Source organism: Gymnoscopelus microlampas (assembly GCF_963454915.1).
Source record: "Gymnoscopelus microlampas genome assembly, chromosome: 1".
Classification (NCBI taxonomy): domain Eukaryota; kingdom Metazoa; phylum Chordata; class Actinopteri; order Myctophiformes; family Myctophidae; genus Gymnoscopelus; species Gymnoscopelus microlampas.
This window is the reverse complement of record NC_139962.1, coordinates 48,262,414-48,280,407: the sequence shown is the minus strand read 5'-3', so window position 1 is coordinate 48,280,407 and position 17,994 is coordinate 48,262,414. Positions and strand designations below refer to the sequence as shown.

At 42.4% G+C, this 17,994-nt stretch overlaps 1 protein-coding gene across 1 annotated transcript in view; it reads left to right on the top strand.

Moving 5' to 3' along the window:
* ntrk3b (neurotrophic tyrosine kinase, receptor, type 3b) overlaps positions 1-17,994 on the top strand; it is a gene marked incomplete at both ends in the record, with an annotated part of 250,628 nt that overhangs the window by 201,561 nt on the left and 31,073 nt on the right. The window contains 2 exons of the mRNA XM_084052140.1: positions 72-260; positions 17,524-17,654. Of these exons, the coding sequence (XP_083908266.1) occupies positions 72-260; positions 17,524-17,654 (320 nt within the window). The remainder of the gene's footprint in view (positions 1-71; positions 261-17,523; positions 17,655-17,994) is intronic.

The window sequence follows — 17,994 nt, the reverse complement described above, 5'->3', positions numbered from 1 at the left end:
ATTGTTAGAATTGTCTAACTTGCTGACCGAATCATCCCCTTTGTCTTCCTTTTCCTGCTACTTCTCTCCAGGTCCTGTGGCTGTGATCAGTGGTGAAGAAGACTCTGCCAGTCCTCTTCATCACGTCAACCATGGTATCATCACCCCGTGTTCCCTGGAAACAGGTGCGGATGCCGTCGTCATAGGGATGACCCGCATCCCTGTGGTGGAAAACCCCCAGTATTTCAGACACGGGCACAACTGTAACAAGTTGGCCAGCTGTAAGTATTAAGACATCTAAATTATATAATACTAGACCATACCAATCGGGGTATATGAGCACCCACGCTTGTTTCACGGATGTGGCAACACCAGCTTGTTTGACGCATATTATTTGGCAACCCGGGAACCAGCGAACACAAAAACGCTAATAAACAGCTGACATTTGGGGAAAGTGAAAAACGTGCTTCGGTGTTCCATGCTCATGGTAATGGTCAATGGCTGTGTGCAAATGCAGATCAATTGCTCCAGCCACTGAGGAGAACCGGGCAGAAGAGATTTTGGGTACACCGCACAGAGCTTTGTAGAATTATAGGATGAAACAGTGGAGAAAAAAAGAAGACTAGAGCACACTGATCAATTCATTCAAAAATAGACATTTTGACACCTACCACAATTGGCCATAGGCATAAAGCACACATATACACACACACATATAGTATACTCCCAACAGGTATCAGTTTTGTTGGATAATTGGTCCAGAAGGTGAGAGAAATGCATGAACCGGTGTGACTCTGCTCATGTGATATTACAGTTTACCTGCGCAAGCAGGACAACAGATCTGAAATCACAACCCCCAGACCAGAGCATAAAATACAGTTTTACATAAACATAACATTGAACCTTCAATGCATAATTAATTTACCACATATCAAAGTACAATCCATAGAACCACAATCCACAAAATCAACCTATTAACAATATGAACTAAATGCCACAGGGAGGAGGCCAGGGAGGTGGAGGGAATTTGAAAACCTGCACAACCAACTGAAACAGCTAAGCACATACTAGAATGAACAGTGAACAGAGGCTGGTTAAATGAACCGCCTGAGATGCACTATGGGTATGAGGGCGTGTGTGAGTGAGGTTGTAGCGAATGAGAATGAAGTGAGGTTGAACATACTGATTTGGGAGTACGTATGAATTAGCTCGTTAACGAATGAATGGGGGCGGGGGGGGGGTCCGGGGAGAGTGAACGTAGCATAAACCTCCTGCCTTCCGTGTCTACTTCAACTATCGCTACGCTGAATGAATTGAGTTCTTCATTTGGGCCAAACAGCTCCACTGTGTTTAAATTGTGAATCTAATATGCTTTACGTGGCACTGGTCGAGTTGTCTATATCACCACATTTTGGGGGAGGGGAGATTTAGAGAGCAATGGTTTGCTTGTGCATAATGACGTACAAAATCATACTTCCTGTTTTGTGTGCATATTGCAGTCTTATGTCAGGCAATCTAGGATTTAAGAGGTTGTTTTGTTTGGCCCACGTTCACATACGGTATGCACACTAAAATGCATTTTAGCATATTAAAGGCTATGAATTGATCAGTGTGCTCCAGTCATATCTTTCTCAATGTATGGTCCTGAGAAAGATCTGATTCAGCCATTTCTTGCTAAATGATGCACTTTGAAATCCAATTAATAAAATATTCAGTGTTATGCCACACACGTACATTATACATCTGCTACATGTTAACCCTATTTAAATATACATGTATGGTTTATGTATACTGTAAGATACAACATCACTTACTACATTATAAAGTATAGATTTAATGTGAGGCTTAGCATTATTTAGATATTATGCTGTATGTACTTGGACACAACACCAATTCCCAAGTGGAATACATCGAGTTTTATCTTAACTGTAACACGGCTGCTTGCTGTAGGTACATCAATCTATGATTTTATAGCCATTGCTGGGCTGTTATTAGTTACCGTTTGGCTCTGGTGGGAACTGAATGTCATGTCCAATCAGTTCTGCTCTGAAGCAATCACAGAGAGATCAGCTTGTTCCAAAGCTGGTTGTGATTTCTCTGCTGTTTGTCTCTATAATGAGAAGAGCTAGGGTCCCTGCTTTGTGTCCCAGCAATGCTATGCTATTGTTCTTGGATCACAGTAATATCGTGTGGCCAGTATGGCTCTAAAGTAACCTTGCACTCTTTGGCATTGGTTGATGTATTGATTGTGTTACTGATCTAGGAATCCAGGATTATTCTCTGAATTCTGGATATGTCTGTCTGGATGAGGGTGTCAAATAAATGTATACTGTGAATCCCAAATCAGCAGAGTTAGACTATTCAACAAAGAATTACGTAACATACAATAATCCATTTAACCACTTGCTCCATACTTCCGTTGCATCTTTCAAAGCTACAAAATCTTGAGTCACACGTTGGACAACAAAAATGACATAGTGTCAACTTACAAGTGTTTCTCAAGATGATGTTAGCATATTATATGCATTAGAGCGCTGTTTCCCAAACAGTGGGTCGGGACCCATATGTGGGTCGCAGACCAATGTTTATGGGTCGCGAGAAAATACCCCTTTATTTATTTTTTTCTACATTGTTTTGAATTATTATAAACAAATTCAAACGTTTTTCAACAGAATTCCATAAAAAACATGATCCATTAATTAGAGGGGAATAAATACTTTTAAGAAGTAGTGAAAATGGCAATACTACAAGCTCACAACACATCGCATCGCGGCGTGTTGTGAGCTTGTAGATCGGCTATGTTCACTAGTTTGGGAAAAGTTCCCAAATAAGTTTGGGAACCTCTGCATTAGAGTGACTGTCATAAAAGATACTGTAACAAAAAAATATGTATAATTTTGCTAGAATATGGCAGCTGTGATGGTTGTTGTTGTATTTGTACTTTGTGCTATACCAGGGTGTTATACTGTATGTAAAGCAGAGGCTGGTCGGTGATACTCATGATAGTACATTTCTATTGCGATTGTTGTCGTCTATTGCATTTCTATTGTGACTTACTGTGCACAGCAGGTGCAATCCAGTTATCCAGTCAATAATCGTATTTTCATCAAGTATTGTGGCATCTGGTGGCAGAATCTCTCCATATCTGGAGGGACCTGTTTCTATAATAGCACAAAAGCAAACACTGCACGCATGCACACTCACACACACACACACACACACACACACACACACACACACACACACACACACACACACACACTCATTCAGACCCTGAGGGACGTGTTCATGTATACGAGTTTGTGGGAAAATAATCTCAGACCACTTTAAGGCCCAATTACTCACAATTACATGGAGCACTCATCAGAAACGACAGGCTCTGTCTCTGGCAAATAGTCTATCAGCAAAACATCTATATCAGTTACTACAATACACATTTCCGCTATAAGTCACTGATCTGGACTGATTAGTTTCACGTTAGTGCATCCATGTACTGTATACATGCAGAGAAATTAAAGGTAGGGTAAGTGATACTTTTTGGTTAAAATAAAGCTCTATAATCTGATAGTTATCATTGATAAAGAGTGTTTGTTCGGTATTATCGGTAACAGGGGTCTCCCTGTCTCTCCAGTTCAGAAGTTTAGTAAACAGAAGATTATTTTTTTTCAGGTGGGTTGCCAATTTTCAGCCAATGAGAAAAGAGTACCCGCTTAAATTTGACGGTGTTCCAGTTCCAAGTACTATCAGTATATAACGCTATTTAACACTTATTTTACCACAAAAATATCACTTACCCTACTTTTACCTCAATCATTTTTGCAATATTGTACAGCAATTGTTTCAATGCTGTAAAGGAAACTTTAACTTGGAGAAAATAAATGCTTGACATACACGGTTGACCTTCAGTTTTATTCTGTAGGGAGACTGAATGGTGCTGGAAAAAGCTGTGATCTAATCTTTTTGTCCCTCTGGACTCTGCATCGTTCATTTGCCATGAGTCACCTATCTCATGTACACACACGGGTCGCTTGCACGCACGCACGCACGCACGCACGCACGCACGCACGCACGCACGCACGCACGCACGCACGCACACACACTATATTAACACAGACTCTTGTGTTTTTCCTTCTTTTCCTCCCTTTTTTCATTTTTCTAAATCTTTCTCCTATTTAGTATTATGCTAATTCTCAATTCTGCCCATGTGTATAGTCCCTGTCTCTGCTGACCCCTGCAGTGCTGTAGACCAGTAGTTCTCAACCTTTTCTGGATCAGAGCCCACTTGAAAATCTTGAAAGTGGTCGCGGCCCATCCATATGATCACTTACTACGGTAACACAGCAGTGGAAAGGCTGCCATGCTAAGATTTTGAAGTGGGCTCTAATTTTGGGCTTTCATTTTCTTTTTCAGTTTTTTTTTTTTACATCATTTGATGTAAAAAAAACGGCCCATGGTTGAGAACCTGTACATGTCCCAATCCAATCCAATCCAATCCAATTTATTTATAGAGCACATTTAAAACAACAGAGTTGACCAAAGTGCTTCACAAAAAATGAACAAACAATAAAAACACAGTAATCACAATAACTCATAGTCATAATACAGCATTAAGAAACAAAAAAAAATAAGCATAAAGGGTTAAAATATCACGTAAAAAAAAAAAGGGAAAAAATCACTCCGGATTAAAAGCTTGAGAATAAAAGAGTGTTTTAAGACGTGTTTTAAAAACAGAAAGAGAGGGAGCCTGTTTGATGTAGAGGGGAAGTTGATTCCAGAGCTTCGGGGCAGCTACGGAGAAGGCTCGATCCCCCCTATGAACCAATTTGGATCTAGGGACCACAAGTAGTAATTGATCTGCTGATCTCAAAGATCGTGTGGGGACATAAGGTTTAAGAAGGTCAGAGATGTATGATGGAGCTAACCCATGAAGAGATTTAAAAACAAACAATAAAATCTTAAAAGTAATCCTAAAACGCACAGGGAGCCAATGGAGTGTGGAGAGAACAGGGGTGATGTGGTCACGCCTTCTAGTGCCTGTCAGAAGGCGCGCAGCAGCATTTTGCACCAGCTGTAATCTTTGGAGGCCACTCTGGCTAACCCCCAAATAAAGTGCATTGCAGTAGTCAAGGCGGGTGGTGATAAAAGCATGAATAACTTTTTCAAAATCAACTAACGATAAAAAAGGCTTAACCTTTGATAAAATCCTAAGTTGGAAGAAAGCTGATTTTAAAACCGAATTTATTTGCTTGTCCATTAAAAAGTCGCTGTCCATTTTTACGCCTAAGTTGGTTACAGTGGGTTTCAGGTAAGGTACTAGAGGGCCCAGGTCTAAATCGGAGGGATTTGTTGCAGCACTGGGTCTAAAGATAATAATTTCTGTTTTGTTTTCATTTAAGTTTAAAAAATTTAAGGACATCCAGGCTTTAATATCAGCAAGACATTTTAGTAACTGACTCACAGGGGTAGTGCTGTTTCGTTTTATGGGAAAATATATTTGGGAGTCATCCGCATAAAAATGGTAGGACATACCATGCTGTCTTAAAATTGATCCTAAGGGAAATAAATACAGTGCAAAGAGTATGGGCCCCAATATTGAACCCTGGGGGACTCCAGAAAGGAGGGGGGCAGAGGATGACCCCTCCAATATGCACACACACACAACAAGGGTTTCACTGGGAGGGCGTAGCTCCTGTGGAGGAAGATGTTTTCCTTCCTAGTTTTTCCTTCCATGTTGAACATAATGCCCCGATCAACCTACAAACCTAACTGTGTCCACTCGAGCACCCGGCCATGCTGGATGCACTGTGGGGAGGGGGGGGGGGGGGGGGGGGGGGGGTTGCACCTACATGTTCATTCCCAACAATCAATCCCCCTGAAGCACAGCAGAACATAAGAGCAAAGGACACAGAGGTGGTGAGATTTATGCAGCTAATCAGCACACTGTGTGAAGAGGGGAGGTTGACTTTCTCATTCTTTCAAGTATCTGGGTGTATGTTTTTGTTCACTATGTCTGAATGTGTGAATGCACACAGTATGCGGTGTGTTTGTGAATGTGTACAGTAAAATATGTCTTACAAAAAACACCATAGTATATCATCAACGCAAAAACCAATAAACCCCAACCTGGAATTGCATGTTGAGGGGCCTCTATACATAGAGTGCATTTCCAAAAGCGATTTCATTTCTGCCCATAGGGAGTGCCGCAAAAGTGTCATAGAAAAGCTATTTATCCCGCAGCTTCCTCGGGACCTGACGGCTACAATCCACGAGTGGCACAGATAGGCCACCCAGCCTGATGGAGATACGCACCCATTTCTATGTGTGTGTGTGCGCGCACATGTGTGGGTGTGCATATGTGTGTGTGTGTGTGTGGGGGCGGGATCGATGCAGGAGATGCTGTGAGGTCTGTTCCCCTGACCATTCTTATAGTCTGTCATTGACAACCTGCCACGGTCTTTCACTGTGGGAGGGATATGTTTGAGAGAGAGTGTGCGTGTATACAGTATGTGTGCATACAGAACATGCGTGCGTGTGTGTTGTGTTGTGTTGTGTGCAGCTAAATAATCTCACCAGGAGAAACACATCTGCAGCGCTGAAGCTGGGAAAATGCATTTCATGTTATGCTGATACAGGACACTGGATACCTCTTACAGAAGATGGTATCATTTTAGCTTGTGTAAGAGCAGTAACTTAATCTTAATGTGTTTTAAATCATTGGTTCATTGGTAGTCATCGCTTTAGTGGTTGCAATTACTGCAGCAGCAGACTGTACGTACCACAGATATTATTGTTTTTTTTTCTTTTTCTGCCTTTATTGATAGTCCACAGTGAAGAGAGACAGGAAACAGAGAGAGAGAGTCGGGGAGTGATATGCATGAGGCAAGGGTCCGGGACTCGCTGGCAGGCATCGGAGCCTATCGGCGCCCCCGATATAACCATGTTATAGTAGTAGTTGGAGCAGTAGTCTTTTCAAGAGAAGCCATCCACAGCCTCTAGTCTATGATTTGTGGATTGTCTTAATGATGAGCTGGCAAAGGTTTGTCAATTGGCCAGCTTTGATGGCGGCATTGTATTACGTTGCCAGTGATGCCATCTTTAGTTTTTAAAGTTTCCCATTCTAGAATTACTGTATATATTATACGGTCTCTGGTAATAGTACACAGAAAACCATACATTTTTACATTTAGATTAATCATAATAAGAATAGACTTGTCACATCACAGGTATGTAGGCCTACATTATGTTTAGAACATTAGCGTGATATACAGGTGTCCACATATCGTAAATGTGCCACCATGACGCAAGATAAAAGAAAAAGTATAAGCAGGTGCAGTGTTCTTAAGGTGCAGTTTACTAGATCAGTTCTTACAACAAATAAGGTAAATCCACATAGTTAGAGAGAAGAAAAACAAGTCTGCACTGCACACTGTTGGTCCTATCTTGCCTTATGCCTTATGCCGAAACTTCTTACGCATCTTTTTTGTGTGTTTTTTTTAAAAGAGTGTAAATAGCCGATCTACATCGACACGTTGTGAGCTTGTAGATCGGCTATTTTAACTATTTTAAAATGTTTTCAAAAAAGTTTAGACATAAGGGGTAAGACAAGATATAGTGTGTCAGCTACCATGACAATAATTTATTGACAATGACAACGTTTCGACCACAACTGGGTCTTTATAGGGTTTGCACATCGTTCACATACTGTAGGAATTGACTCCAGATTGCACTTTAAGTAGTACAGTTGCAGATGTAGTCAGATTATTTCAACTTGTTTACATGAAAGAGTTATACCACATGACATCAACCATGTTAGAATCCATTAGTGTGATGTTGAGTTCTGGTGGGAGGTGACAATGCTGTAATTAAACCAGAGACCCGCTGTAATGAAACAGACATCATGAGGGACAAGAGGGAGGGCAGTGCTGTACTGGCCATCTGGCATAACAGGATAAATCCCAGTGGGCTGCTGTATCGGTGGGCTGGTGGGCTATGAAAAAATCCTTAACGTTTTTACGCCTCTCTGTTTGCTTGTCATTTGGGGTGGGCTTGAAAACGTGCTGCATGGGTGTTCTGATTGGGCTCACTTGCCGATCACAACCAAGTTGAGCCGTGCTCACACTACAGGAGTTTTGGGCCAATTTATCCCCAATTCAGTCAAGATTGTGCTTATGTCATGGGCTCGGCCGCCGAGCTGGCTGTAAAATAAACGTTTGAGAGTCACAGCCCCCGCTCACCATCAGAATTTCATTGTTTCAGTACAATAACATTTGTAAAGTCTAGGAGGACATCTTTTTCAGTAACTAAACATGTGCACGAATGTAAGATTAGTGTTGTTTTATTTTATATGAAATATAATAACAGAAGTGACAATAACAATTCTGGAGTGTTATTAACCTAAAACATTTGATAAGCATTTGTGTATTGCATAAAAGAAAAATACAGCTAACATTACATTGTGACTAAAAGGAATAATTCAACTAACATTGTATTAAAAGGGTAACACATTTTGCATTACATTACTAATATAAAGTAATAGTATGGATATAAATAAACATTATAAGAAACTATTAACTGTACATTAGTAATAATGCAGGAAGAATACATGAGGGGGGACTGAACTTTTATTAAATAGAGAAGCTCCCTAATAATGCAAAGTATGGAGAACAGGCTCATTGCAGATTGTGGTGAGTTGTCAACAAAGACATTTCCATTATGTGTGTATATGTGTGCGTGCGTCCATGCATGTGTGCGTGTGCGTGTGCGTGTGCGTGTGTGTGTGTGTGTGTGTGTGTGTGTGTGTGTGTGTGTGTGTGTGTGTGTGTGTGTGTGTGTGTGTGTGTGTGTGTGTGTGTGTGTGTGTGTGTGTGTGTGTGTGTTTGTGTGTGTGTGTAGAACTATATGTACTCTGTATGTGTATGTGGTGAGATGGTCGGGGGGGACCTCTGTTCTTCCAGGATAAGAAGCTTTCAGCTAAATGAAAGAATGCATTATAGATCTGTTGCCAAAAGCATCAATAATTAAACTATATTTCACCCTACCAGGCGGGAGGGCTAGGGAGGGAGAGATAGACAATGCTATTATGTAAGAGAGGCCAGTCTGTCTGTCTGTATGTCTGTCTGTCTGTCTGTCTGTCTGTCTGTCTGTCTGTCTGTCTGTCTGTCTGTCTGTCTCTCTCTCTAATCTCTCTCTCTCTCTCTCTCTCTCTCTCTCTCTCTCTCTCTCTCTCTCTCTCTCTCTCTCTCTCTCTCTCTCTCTCTCTCTCTCTCTCTCTCTCTCTCACACTCACACACACACACTCATAATTGGTTTGATGAAAAAGTAGTAGTGCTGTACAGTATATAGCTGGACCATGTATAAAATGCTGGGTAGCTTTTAATCTGAAATGACAGATAGAGGAAGCGGCAACAGTCAACCCATGTAACTTGGATGGTATAACCTCACCAGTCAGTGATGTTCAGGGTTTTGTGTTTAGTCATGCCAATTTAAGAGATACATACTCAATCATGGCACAAGTAGCACCGGCCCCGGCATCACATTCTAAGAAAAGGTTGGTTATTAGGATAGACTAGATCTCACTGCCTGGAGGCACAATTTCTCGGCACTTAACTAGTTCATCGTTAGGCCAACTGGCTGGCCAATGGTGTAACTTCATCAGTCAGTTACTGGTATACTATATTTTCGTATGAATGGGATATTACTGTATTAATAATGTTATTTAGGTGGTTAATATACCATCATACTATGTAAAGGATCCGAGATTATAATTACTTTAATGTCAGAGTTGTTGAATTGTTTCATTAATATTAATGCACAGGACAATGATGTAAGGTTAATAACCACTTTGTTAAACAAATACTAATTGTACAGTTGGTCAGACGCTAGAACATAATTCACTCCATTGCAATGAAAATAAAGCAATAAATCAATGATTGAAAGCATAGTGTAATCACTCTGAATGAAAAGTAAATGTAATAAACTGTTGATTAAAATACCTTTGATCACGACACCAATAAACCAATAAAGGTTTTGCCTTTTCATGGTAAATGCAATGAGGGGAATATAAATATGGCAATATGGAATCTAAACTGACAAGGGATGGTAGGAGTGTGGCGGAGGTGAAAATAGGGATTGAGCTAATTTAGACTTGCCTGATAAACTAGTCCTAACTCCCTAAAGGCAGTAGCTATTTACTGGGGTCACCTGTTTGCTGATTCTGGAGGACCGTGTAGAGTTGATGGTAACAACGGGTTCAATCCTGGCTATGGCTTTGGGCTGACGTCTCACAGGGGTACCGTTACAATCACCAGAAGTTGTCCTGGTGTTGGTGGTGAGCGCACCAATTTTTAAGATGGGATACAAGTATAATACGTTACCGAAGTAACATGTAAGTGATTGCTTAGAGAGTGTTCTCCCCGGTGTGAGCAAATTGTGACAACACAACCGTGGTGTTGCATTAGTTTTCCAAACCCACAGGATACTATCAGAATTGCTTTGTCAATCCTGATGTTCCTGTGAGGGTACTAATATACTTAGCAGTCACTCTAAAGTGGGGTGGGGCAGCAGCAGGAGGGAGAGGAGAGGAGAGGGAGAGAAAGGGGTTAGACAGACAGTATGTATTCATAAATATGGTTGCCCATCCATATCATTGATTTGTGTGTGCATGTGAATGCACGCACGCACGCACGCACGCACGCACGCACGCACGCACGCACGCACGCACGCACGCACGCACGCACGCACGCACGCACGCACGCACGCACGCACGCACGCACGCACACACACACACACACACACACACACACACACACACACACACACACACACACACACACACACACACACACACACGCAAAACAGATACCCGTACAGTATACTGTAGTGTACACATATCTGCTCATTTCTGGACAAAGGAAAGTCTGCGTAGTCTGAGCACGTATTTCAACCTACAAACCGCTTCACCTGAAAGTAGATTTATTCCGCCCATAATCCCGTGTGTATCGCACCATTGGTGGTAGCCCAGCATTCACAACAAAACAGCACTAGCGCATAGAATACATCATAACACTAGAACACTCTGACATACAAACAGAACCTGACATTACAGAGACCCATGAACAGAGTCACAGACTGATTGATTGATTGATTGATTGATGGAATACTTTATTAAACAGCACAGGGTACAGTCATACATTTGGAATAAAAGGATAACACAAAAAAGTCCTGGGGACTTGTTTCCATTGTGGTCCTATGTATTCAATTCATCAACATAGCATAAAAAAAGCACCAAACTACAATATCATCAACAAATATAAAACACTATGTACAGAGTAGAAAAGGGGGGAAAGGGGGGGCTGTAGGCAGTGATTGCCATCACCTTTCTATGGGAGAAGTGATAGAAAGATGAAAGATGGATTTTCAAGTCTGTTTTGAAGGAAGACTTAAATAGTCTCTGGAGCTCTTCACCCAAACAGGCTCAGTTGGTCCTCCCCTCACAGGTGACGGAACTCAGGGCAATTGGACTCTTCTAGGCCACAGGGAGGGGAGGGTAGATTGGCCGAGGAGAATTAGGAGCATGCAGGGCAAAGTCACAGCAGGGTAAAACTGACAGGGAAGGGGGACACACGGCAGGGACAGAGTTCCATGATCGTGACAGGGGGATAACTTCACTTTCATTGGCCTATAGTGCAAACTGGATTGGACAGCACGCAGAGAGAAACAAATGTATAATACAGTTCTCTGTGTGTCTTTATAACTAGCTACAGTTATGGTAGTTATAATGCCGTGTAACCCAGGACTGTTGAACTTATAATACATTATGTCCACTACTTATAACACTTTACAAACCTTGTTATACCTCTACTGTAAGTTGTATGCATGACTATGAACATTGATAAGGCATTTTATTATCAATATAAACATTGATAAGGCATTTTATGCGAGGCGTTTAAGCTCTCAACGCCTCGCAGCGTGAGTCGTTGAGAGCTTGTAAATCTGCTATTTTCGGCTAATGTTCCCCTCAGAAAAAGAATTCTAGGGTTCAAGTGCTTAATGTAAGGAAACTAAAATCCTATCACACAAAGATTTGGCGGACCCCCTATAGTAGCTCTGAGGACCCCCTAGGGGTCCCGGACCCCCTGTTGAAGACCCCTGTACTAAACATTTATACTGTATTCCACATGGGAAGTAAACACATTCGTCAATTATCTTCCCCCACTGCTTGCCACTGCTGTTGTACCCTACTGGCTCACCTAAGTAAGGAGTCCCCAACAGGAGGACGTAGCACCTCCGTCCGACTCCTCCCATTCAAACATTCCCCGCTGACAGGTGCCGCCCCAGCCCGAGTATGTGCAGTGACCAGCGGCGGACTGGCCATTTGGCGTACCGGGCAAATGCCCGGTGGCCCGCTGGGCCCCAAAAAAAAGAAGATATATATATTTTTTTTTAGAAAAATATTTTTGCTCCCGTTTTAGGATTATTACGGTCATTTCCGGGTCGCACCGCCCAATTATTAGTTACGTTAATGTTTGGGCTGGGATGCTTTCCAGCAGGGGCCTCAGTGCGGCTGCAGAGTTCATGTACAGGGCTGGGCTGAAGCAGTGAAACACTTCACGTGGGCCGGTTTGGACCAAAATGCCAGGGCTGAATTTTGGTCCCAGTCCGGCCCTGGCAGTGACAAAGATTGCTTCCCTCCCCCTGAATACGGCCAATTGCGTTCGTATACGCTCGGCAAGATGCAACACGGTGGATTCGAACCCCTTGACAGTGGAGGTAAAAAAAACGAAGTGCGCAATTCTGTGCATCTACAGCTTACATGGGCAACTGGAGGCCCGGGGGCCACATGCGGCCCCCACCTTCACTTAATGCGGCCCCCAGGTTAATATCGGAGTACCGATATATTATTAATTTCAGCTGTTACAATTCCAAACATGCAAACATGACCCGTTTTAATTATTTCAATCTATATTAGTAGCTTAAAGACGGTGTGCCGTGATTTTCAGTGATTCCCCCCCCCCCCCCCCAAAGACATAATCATCAGGTATTATGGTTATACTAGGAGGAAGATTTTTTTTCAAAAAAGTGTACAGAAATGGTTAAAATTATGTTTTTATGTGGACACGCCTCCAGTTCATTAAGTATACCTGGTTCTCACCTTAGCACCTCCTCCACCACCTTAGCACCACCCACCTGTCATAGTCCCTCCTCCTCCTCATGCCCACACCTGTTGTGTTATGATAATGAGGGGGAGGGTATCTTTTTACTGTGTCATTGAAGTGCTGTTTTTCTATTGGCATGTTTGACCCTCAAGGTTTCAGCCTCCAGGAAGAAACTCAAAATAGTCAGAGAAGACATAAAACACCATACAAACACCACCAGGGGGCTTAATGAAGTTCTATCAACCTCATAGACACATGAAAAACAGAAAAAGTGCAAAACCATGGCACCACCTCTTTAATGACTAGTATTACATTTCTATTGTCTTTTTATGTCCAATGTATGTATACAAAATAGCAAAAAAATATAAGGATTCCAATTCAAAAATAGCAAAAAATGATAAGGATTCCAATTCAAAAATAGCAAAAACAGCAGATGTAGAAGCGTTTTAAGCTTCGGCTATTTTAGCTATTTTTGTGTGACATAGAATGGCGAAGTACGGCATTAATTCACGAAAAAAGTTAGAATACAGAGATAAGACGTGTCTGCTCGACATTATATGCAATGTGACCTCCTGAAGTGAGTGCAGGATGGCCCTTTCTTTCATCAAAGTTGCCCACCCCTGATCTAGAGTGAGTGACTCAGATTTTATAGAGACACGGCACACTTAAGATTATTATATATTTTTTTATAAAATCAGCACTGTTCCCGTTAACAGTTCATGAGAGGCAATACCATCGATGTGTTGGTGCAATATATTTTATTCTTTCTGGGACATTTACGAGATGAGGTAAATTGATATTGAATTTTTTTTCTCTGTTGAAATGGTCCTTTAAAGCAGGCTGAATTTAGACTGCATTACGTTGACAACACTCTCTTTATTCTGACACTTTACTCTCGAAGAGGCAATAACGTTGAGCTGCCAAGCTGTGATTGTCCTTTCTGGGAGTCTGGACCGAACTGTTGGCATTAACACACAATACACTTCAGCCGTAGGAGGCGAAAAACCTCCCAAAACATAAACACGCACGCACGTATGCACACATACTGTATCTGTCTGTCTGTCTGTCCAACGCATTTTCACACCCGTGCCATCAAACGGGTGATGGCTGGGGACGGATTTGACCATATGGCACTATTTGGCGTTTCGGGGGTACCTGTGACGTTGCATGCTGGTGGGGGTGATGATAATGATGATTAAGATTTTGTCCCTATCGGTACTCAACTTGAACGCAGCTGAGTCGGCTGAAGCGGACTTTGCAATGTTTGACACGGCAACTTGCTCGTCTGTTACTAGCTTGCCGGTGCCTCTGATGGCTCAACTCAGGGGCACCGGCCGGATGATGCGCCTCTGTCGTTTTAACAGGTTTTTTGCTGAGTTGTTACCCTCTCTACGTCTTGGGTTTGAGAACGGCATTTTATTTTCAATAGCAGAAAATAACAGATTTGCTCAAAACTTTATGAAAAGGCTGGTCATGATGAGCCAAGGAAAAACAGATAAAAACTGTCTGTCTGTCTGTCTGTCTGTCTTTTTCTCATATTGCCTTGCTTTCTTATTCTTCTGCCTCATGTCTTGCGCTCTCTCTCTCTCTCTCTCTCTCTCTCTCTCTCTCTCTCTCTCTCTCTCTCTCTCTCTTCTCTCTTTCTCTCTCTCTCTCTCTCTCTCTCTCTCTCTCTCTCTCTCTCTCTCTCTCTCGCCCTTTTACTCTATCATCTCACATTCCCTTTACATTTGCACCCTCTCAACAGCTTTTCCCACGCCCCAATTTAATTATCCTATTTCTAAAAGTCAAACAAAAACCTTTATTGTAGTCTTGCAGTGATTTCACAAGAAGTTTGCAACATATTACGAGACATTATAATTATAAACATATCAAAACAATACAAACTATTTTACTGTATTTCCAAGTAATAGTTGGACTCCCTCCCTTTCCATCTCTGTCATTCTGTTTCTCTGTCTCTCTATGCTTCTGTACTGTCGCCTGTTGTTTTTCACCATTAAGTCAGAAAGTCTCTCTCTCTCTAATTCTCTCTAATTCTCTCTCTCTCTCTCTCTCTCTCTCTCTCTCTCTCTCTCTCTCTCTCTCTCTCTCTCTCTCTCTCTCTCTCTCTCTCCCCCCCTCTCTGTCTTTTGTCTGTTTGTGTGCTGCCACGGGCGCCATTAGGGGTGAGTGTCCGGGGCTACAGCCCCTGGATGTTTCATGAATAGCCCCGGAGCCACAGGTGCCGGATTTAGTGTTTGGGTGATGGAGACACAAGCGCGAGTCGAGTGTCTTTGCGCGATGTCGCGTGGCCCCGTGAAACACCTCGAGCCATAGCTGCATGAATACTTTATGGTACTAAGATCAGAGAACTTGCTTAACAACAACACAGGACCATGCACACCCGTATGTTTAACGGCGGCGGGGCTTACAGCAACTCAAGCAATGATAATATATGAATTCAAATCAACGACAACACACACTGCACAGCATCAAGCTCACATAAAGGTTATTTAGACTATTTTGGGCGTCAGTGCACAGTTCACAAATGTACAACATTTCAACAACAGTGTACAAATAATTATCAATAGCTTCTGTATAATTAATAGAAAGACTGGTGCCTGTCAGTTCTGTTCAAACATGAAGCTGGCTATATATTAACTCACCAAATCCTTCAAAAAACATTGTGTTTATGTGTGAATGATTTCAAAAGTGGGTTCAGATTCTATTAAATAAGTATTTAAGTATTTTCATTCGTATTTATTTATTGTCTCTGCCAGGCCGAAAGGCATGGCGAGAGATTATGTTTTGCACCCTGTCCGTCCGTCCGTCCGTCCGTCCGTCCGTCTGTCTGTGAGTATCTGATCTCACCGTTGGCCCGGACACTGCGAAACTGTGCACACACACTCCCTGGATGCCAATTCAGAACCTCTGGCCCGAATTATTCAGATTGGCCTGTTATAGCGCCACCAGGAGGCCGATTTGTGCAAAACAATTTTTTTCATACTACATCACACAAATCGGTACACAGTATCTCTACAGTCATGTGATCAACACGGATCTGTCTGATTTCCTATATTCCATCCTGATTGCCTAAGATTGGCTTCCAAAGTTTGCAGGATTGGTTCGTTTTGAACAAAATGCCTCAAATCATGAACGCAGCATGCAATTTCCGTGACATTTTGCACGCATATTCCCACTAGGCCTAGGAAGGAATGCCACCCTTTTCACATTGGCCTGTTATAGCGCCACCACCAGGTCTAATTTAGCAAAACAAAATTTTGGAACAAAATGCCTCAGATCATGAATCCAGTGTCCGATTGCCGTGAAAGGCCTAATAATAAATGCCACCCTTTTCACATTGGCCTATTATAGTGCCACCAGGAGAATGATCGAGGAGCACTTTTCTAATTATTATTCAAAATTACCCATATAGAACTCATGGGGGGGGGGCTCCGCCATTGAAACAGTGCGAGGGCCCGTGCTCCACTTCTCTAAATGGCTCAGGCAGCAGTGCCCCGAGCTCAAAAAGGGTCATTCAAGTAGCAGATCTTAGATCTACTTTACATTAGTTGGCGCTTGTGTGAGTGAGAGAGATGGAGAGATAGAGAGAGAGAGAGAGACAGGGAGAGATAGAGAAAGAGAGGGACAGAGCCTCGACTCCAAGACAAATATCTCCCAAGGGAGACAAAATAAAGTAACCTTGAACCCTGTCGTTGTCATCTGGCAAGCTAATTAACTATGGATATAAGGAGATGTTTTCCAAGAAAGATCATCAAGGCAATAACTTAGGTATTGAGTCGCAGGTGAGGCTGGAGGAGATGGAGGAAAAGTAATCTCCTGTTGTTGTAGCAGATGAGTCTAAACCTGCCATTGGTGTTGAAGAAGCTAGTCTGTATCAATGGTTTTCACCATACTAATTACCCAAAAGTACGACAGTGATTAATAAAATGTTTTCTTGGCAAAACAGAGTAATTGAGACAGTTGATATACTGTAGTGGTGTGAACTGTGTCACATCTTATATTAATTTTACTCTGAAATAACTTGGAACATGTTGCACTGAAAATCTAAAGTCTTCTGGGCTGGGCTAAGCCCCCAATGTTTGAAGATATTAACCACTTAAAGCCTGTACTTAGTCAAACAGACCTGAGTTGCAAATAATTAATTAATTCATGTAATTGGTACGCTCTTGTTTCACTCTATACCAAATCTCTTTGCTAAAAATAGCCCATCTATAAGCTCACAACTATTGTGAGTTTGTAAACCGGCTATTTCTGGCAAGCGTTCCCTCAGAATAGGGATGTTGGGGGTTCAAGTGGTTAACAACACCTCTGCATGCTGCCCACTGTAGAATACATACAATACATCTCGGAAAACAATAACCAAACTGTCTGTCTGTGTCTCTGTCAGTCGTTCAGCATATTAAGCGGAGGGACATCATTCTGAAGAGGGAGTTGGGAGAGGGAGCATTTGGGAAGGTGTTCCTGGCAGAATGTTACAACCTCAGCCCCAGTCAGGAGAAGATGCTGGTTGCTGTGAAGGTACACACACACACACACACACACACACACACACACACACACACACATACACATATCACGCGGGATTCGAACACAGGCCCCCCGCGTGGAAAGCCATCATCTTAACCACTAAGCCAAAGGGAATTCCCTATAGTTTGGGGGAGATATTAGACTTTCAGGGCATCAGGCTGAGGTTGTGAGCCACTCTGCTACACGCACGCACGCACGCACGCACGCACGCACGCACGCACGCACGCACGCACGCACGCACGCACGGGCGCGTCACTACGTAACACAATACAGGCACACACAGCTAACACATGAGATACAACAAACACAGATACAGACAAATATACTACAA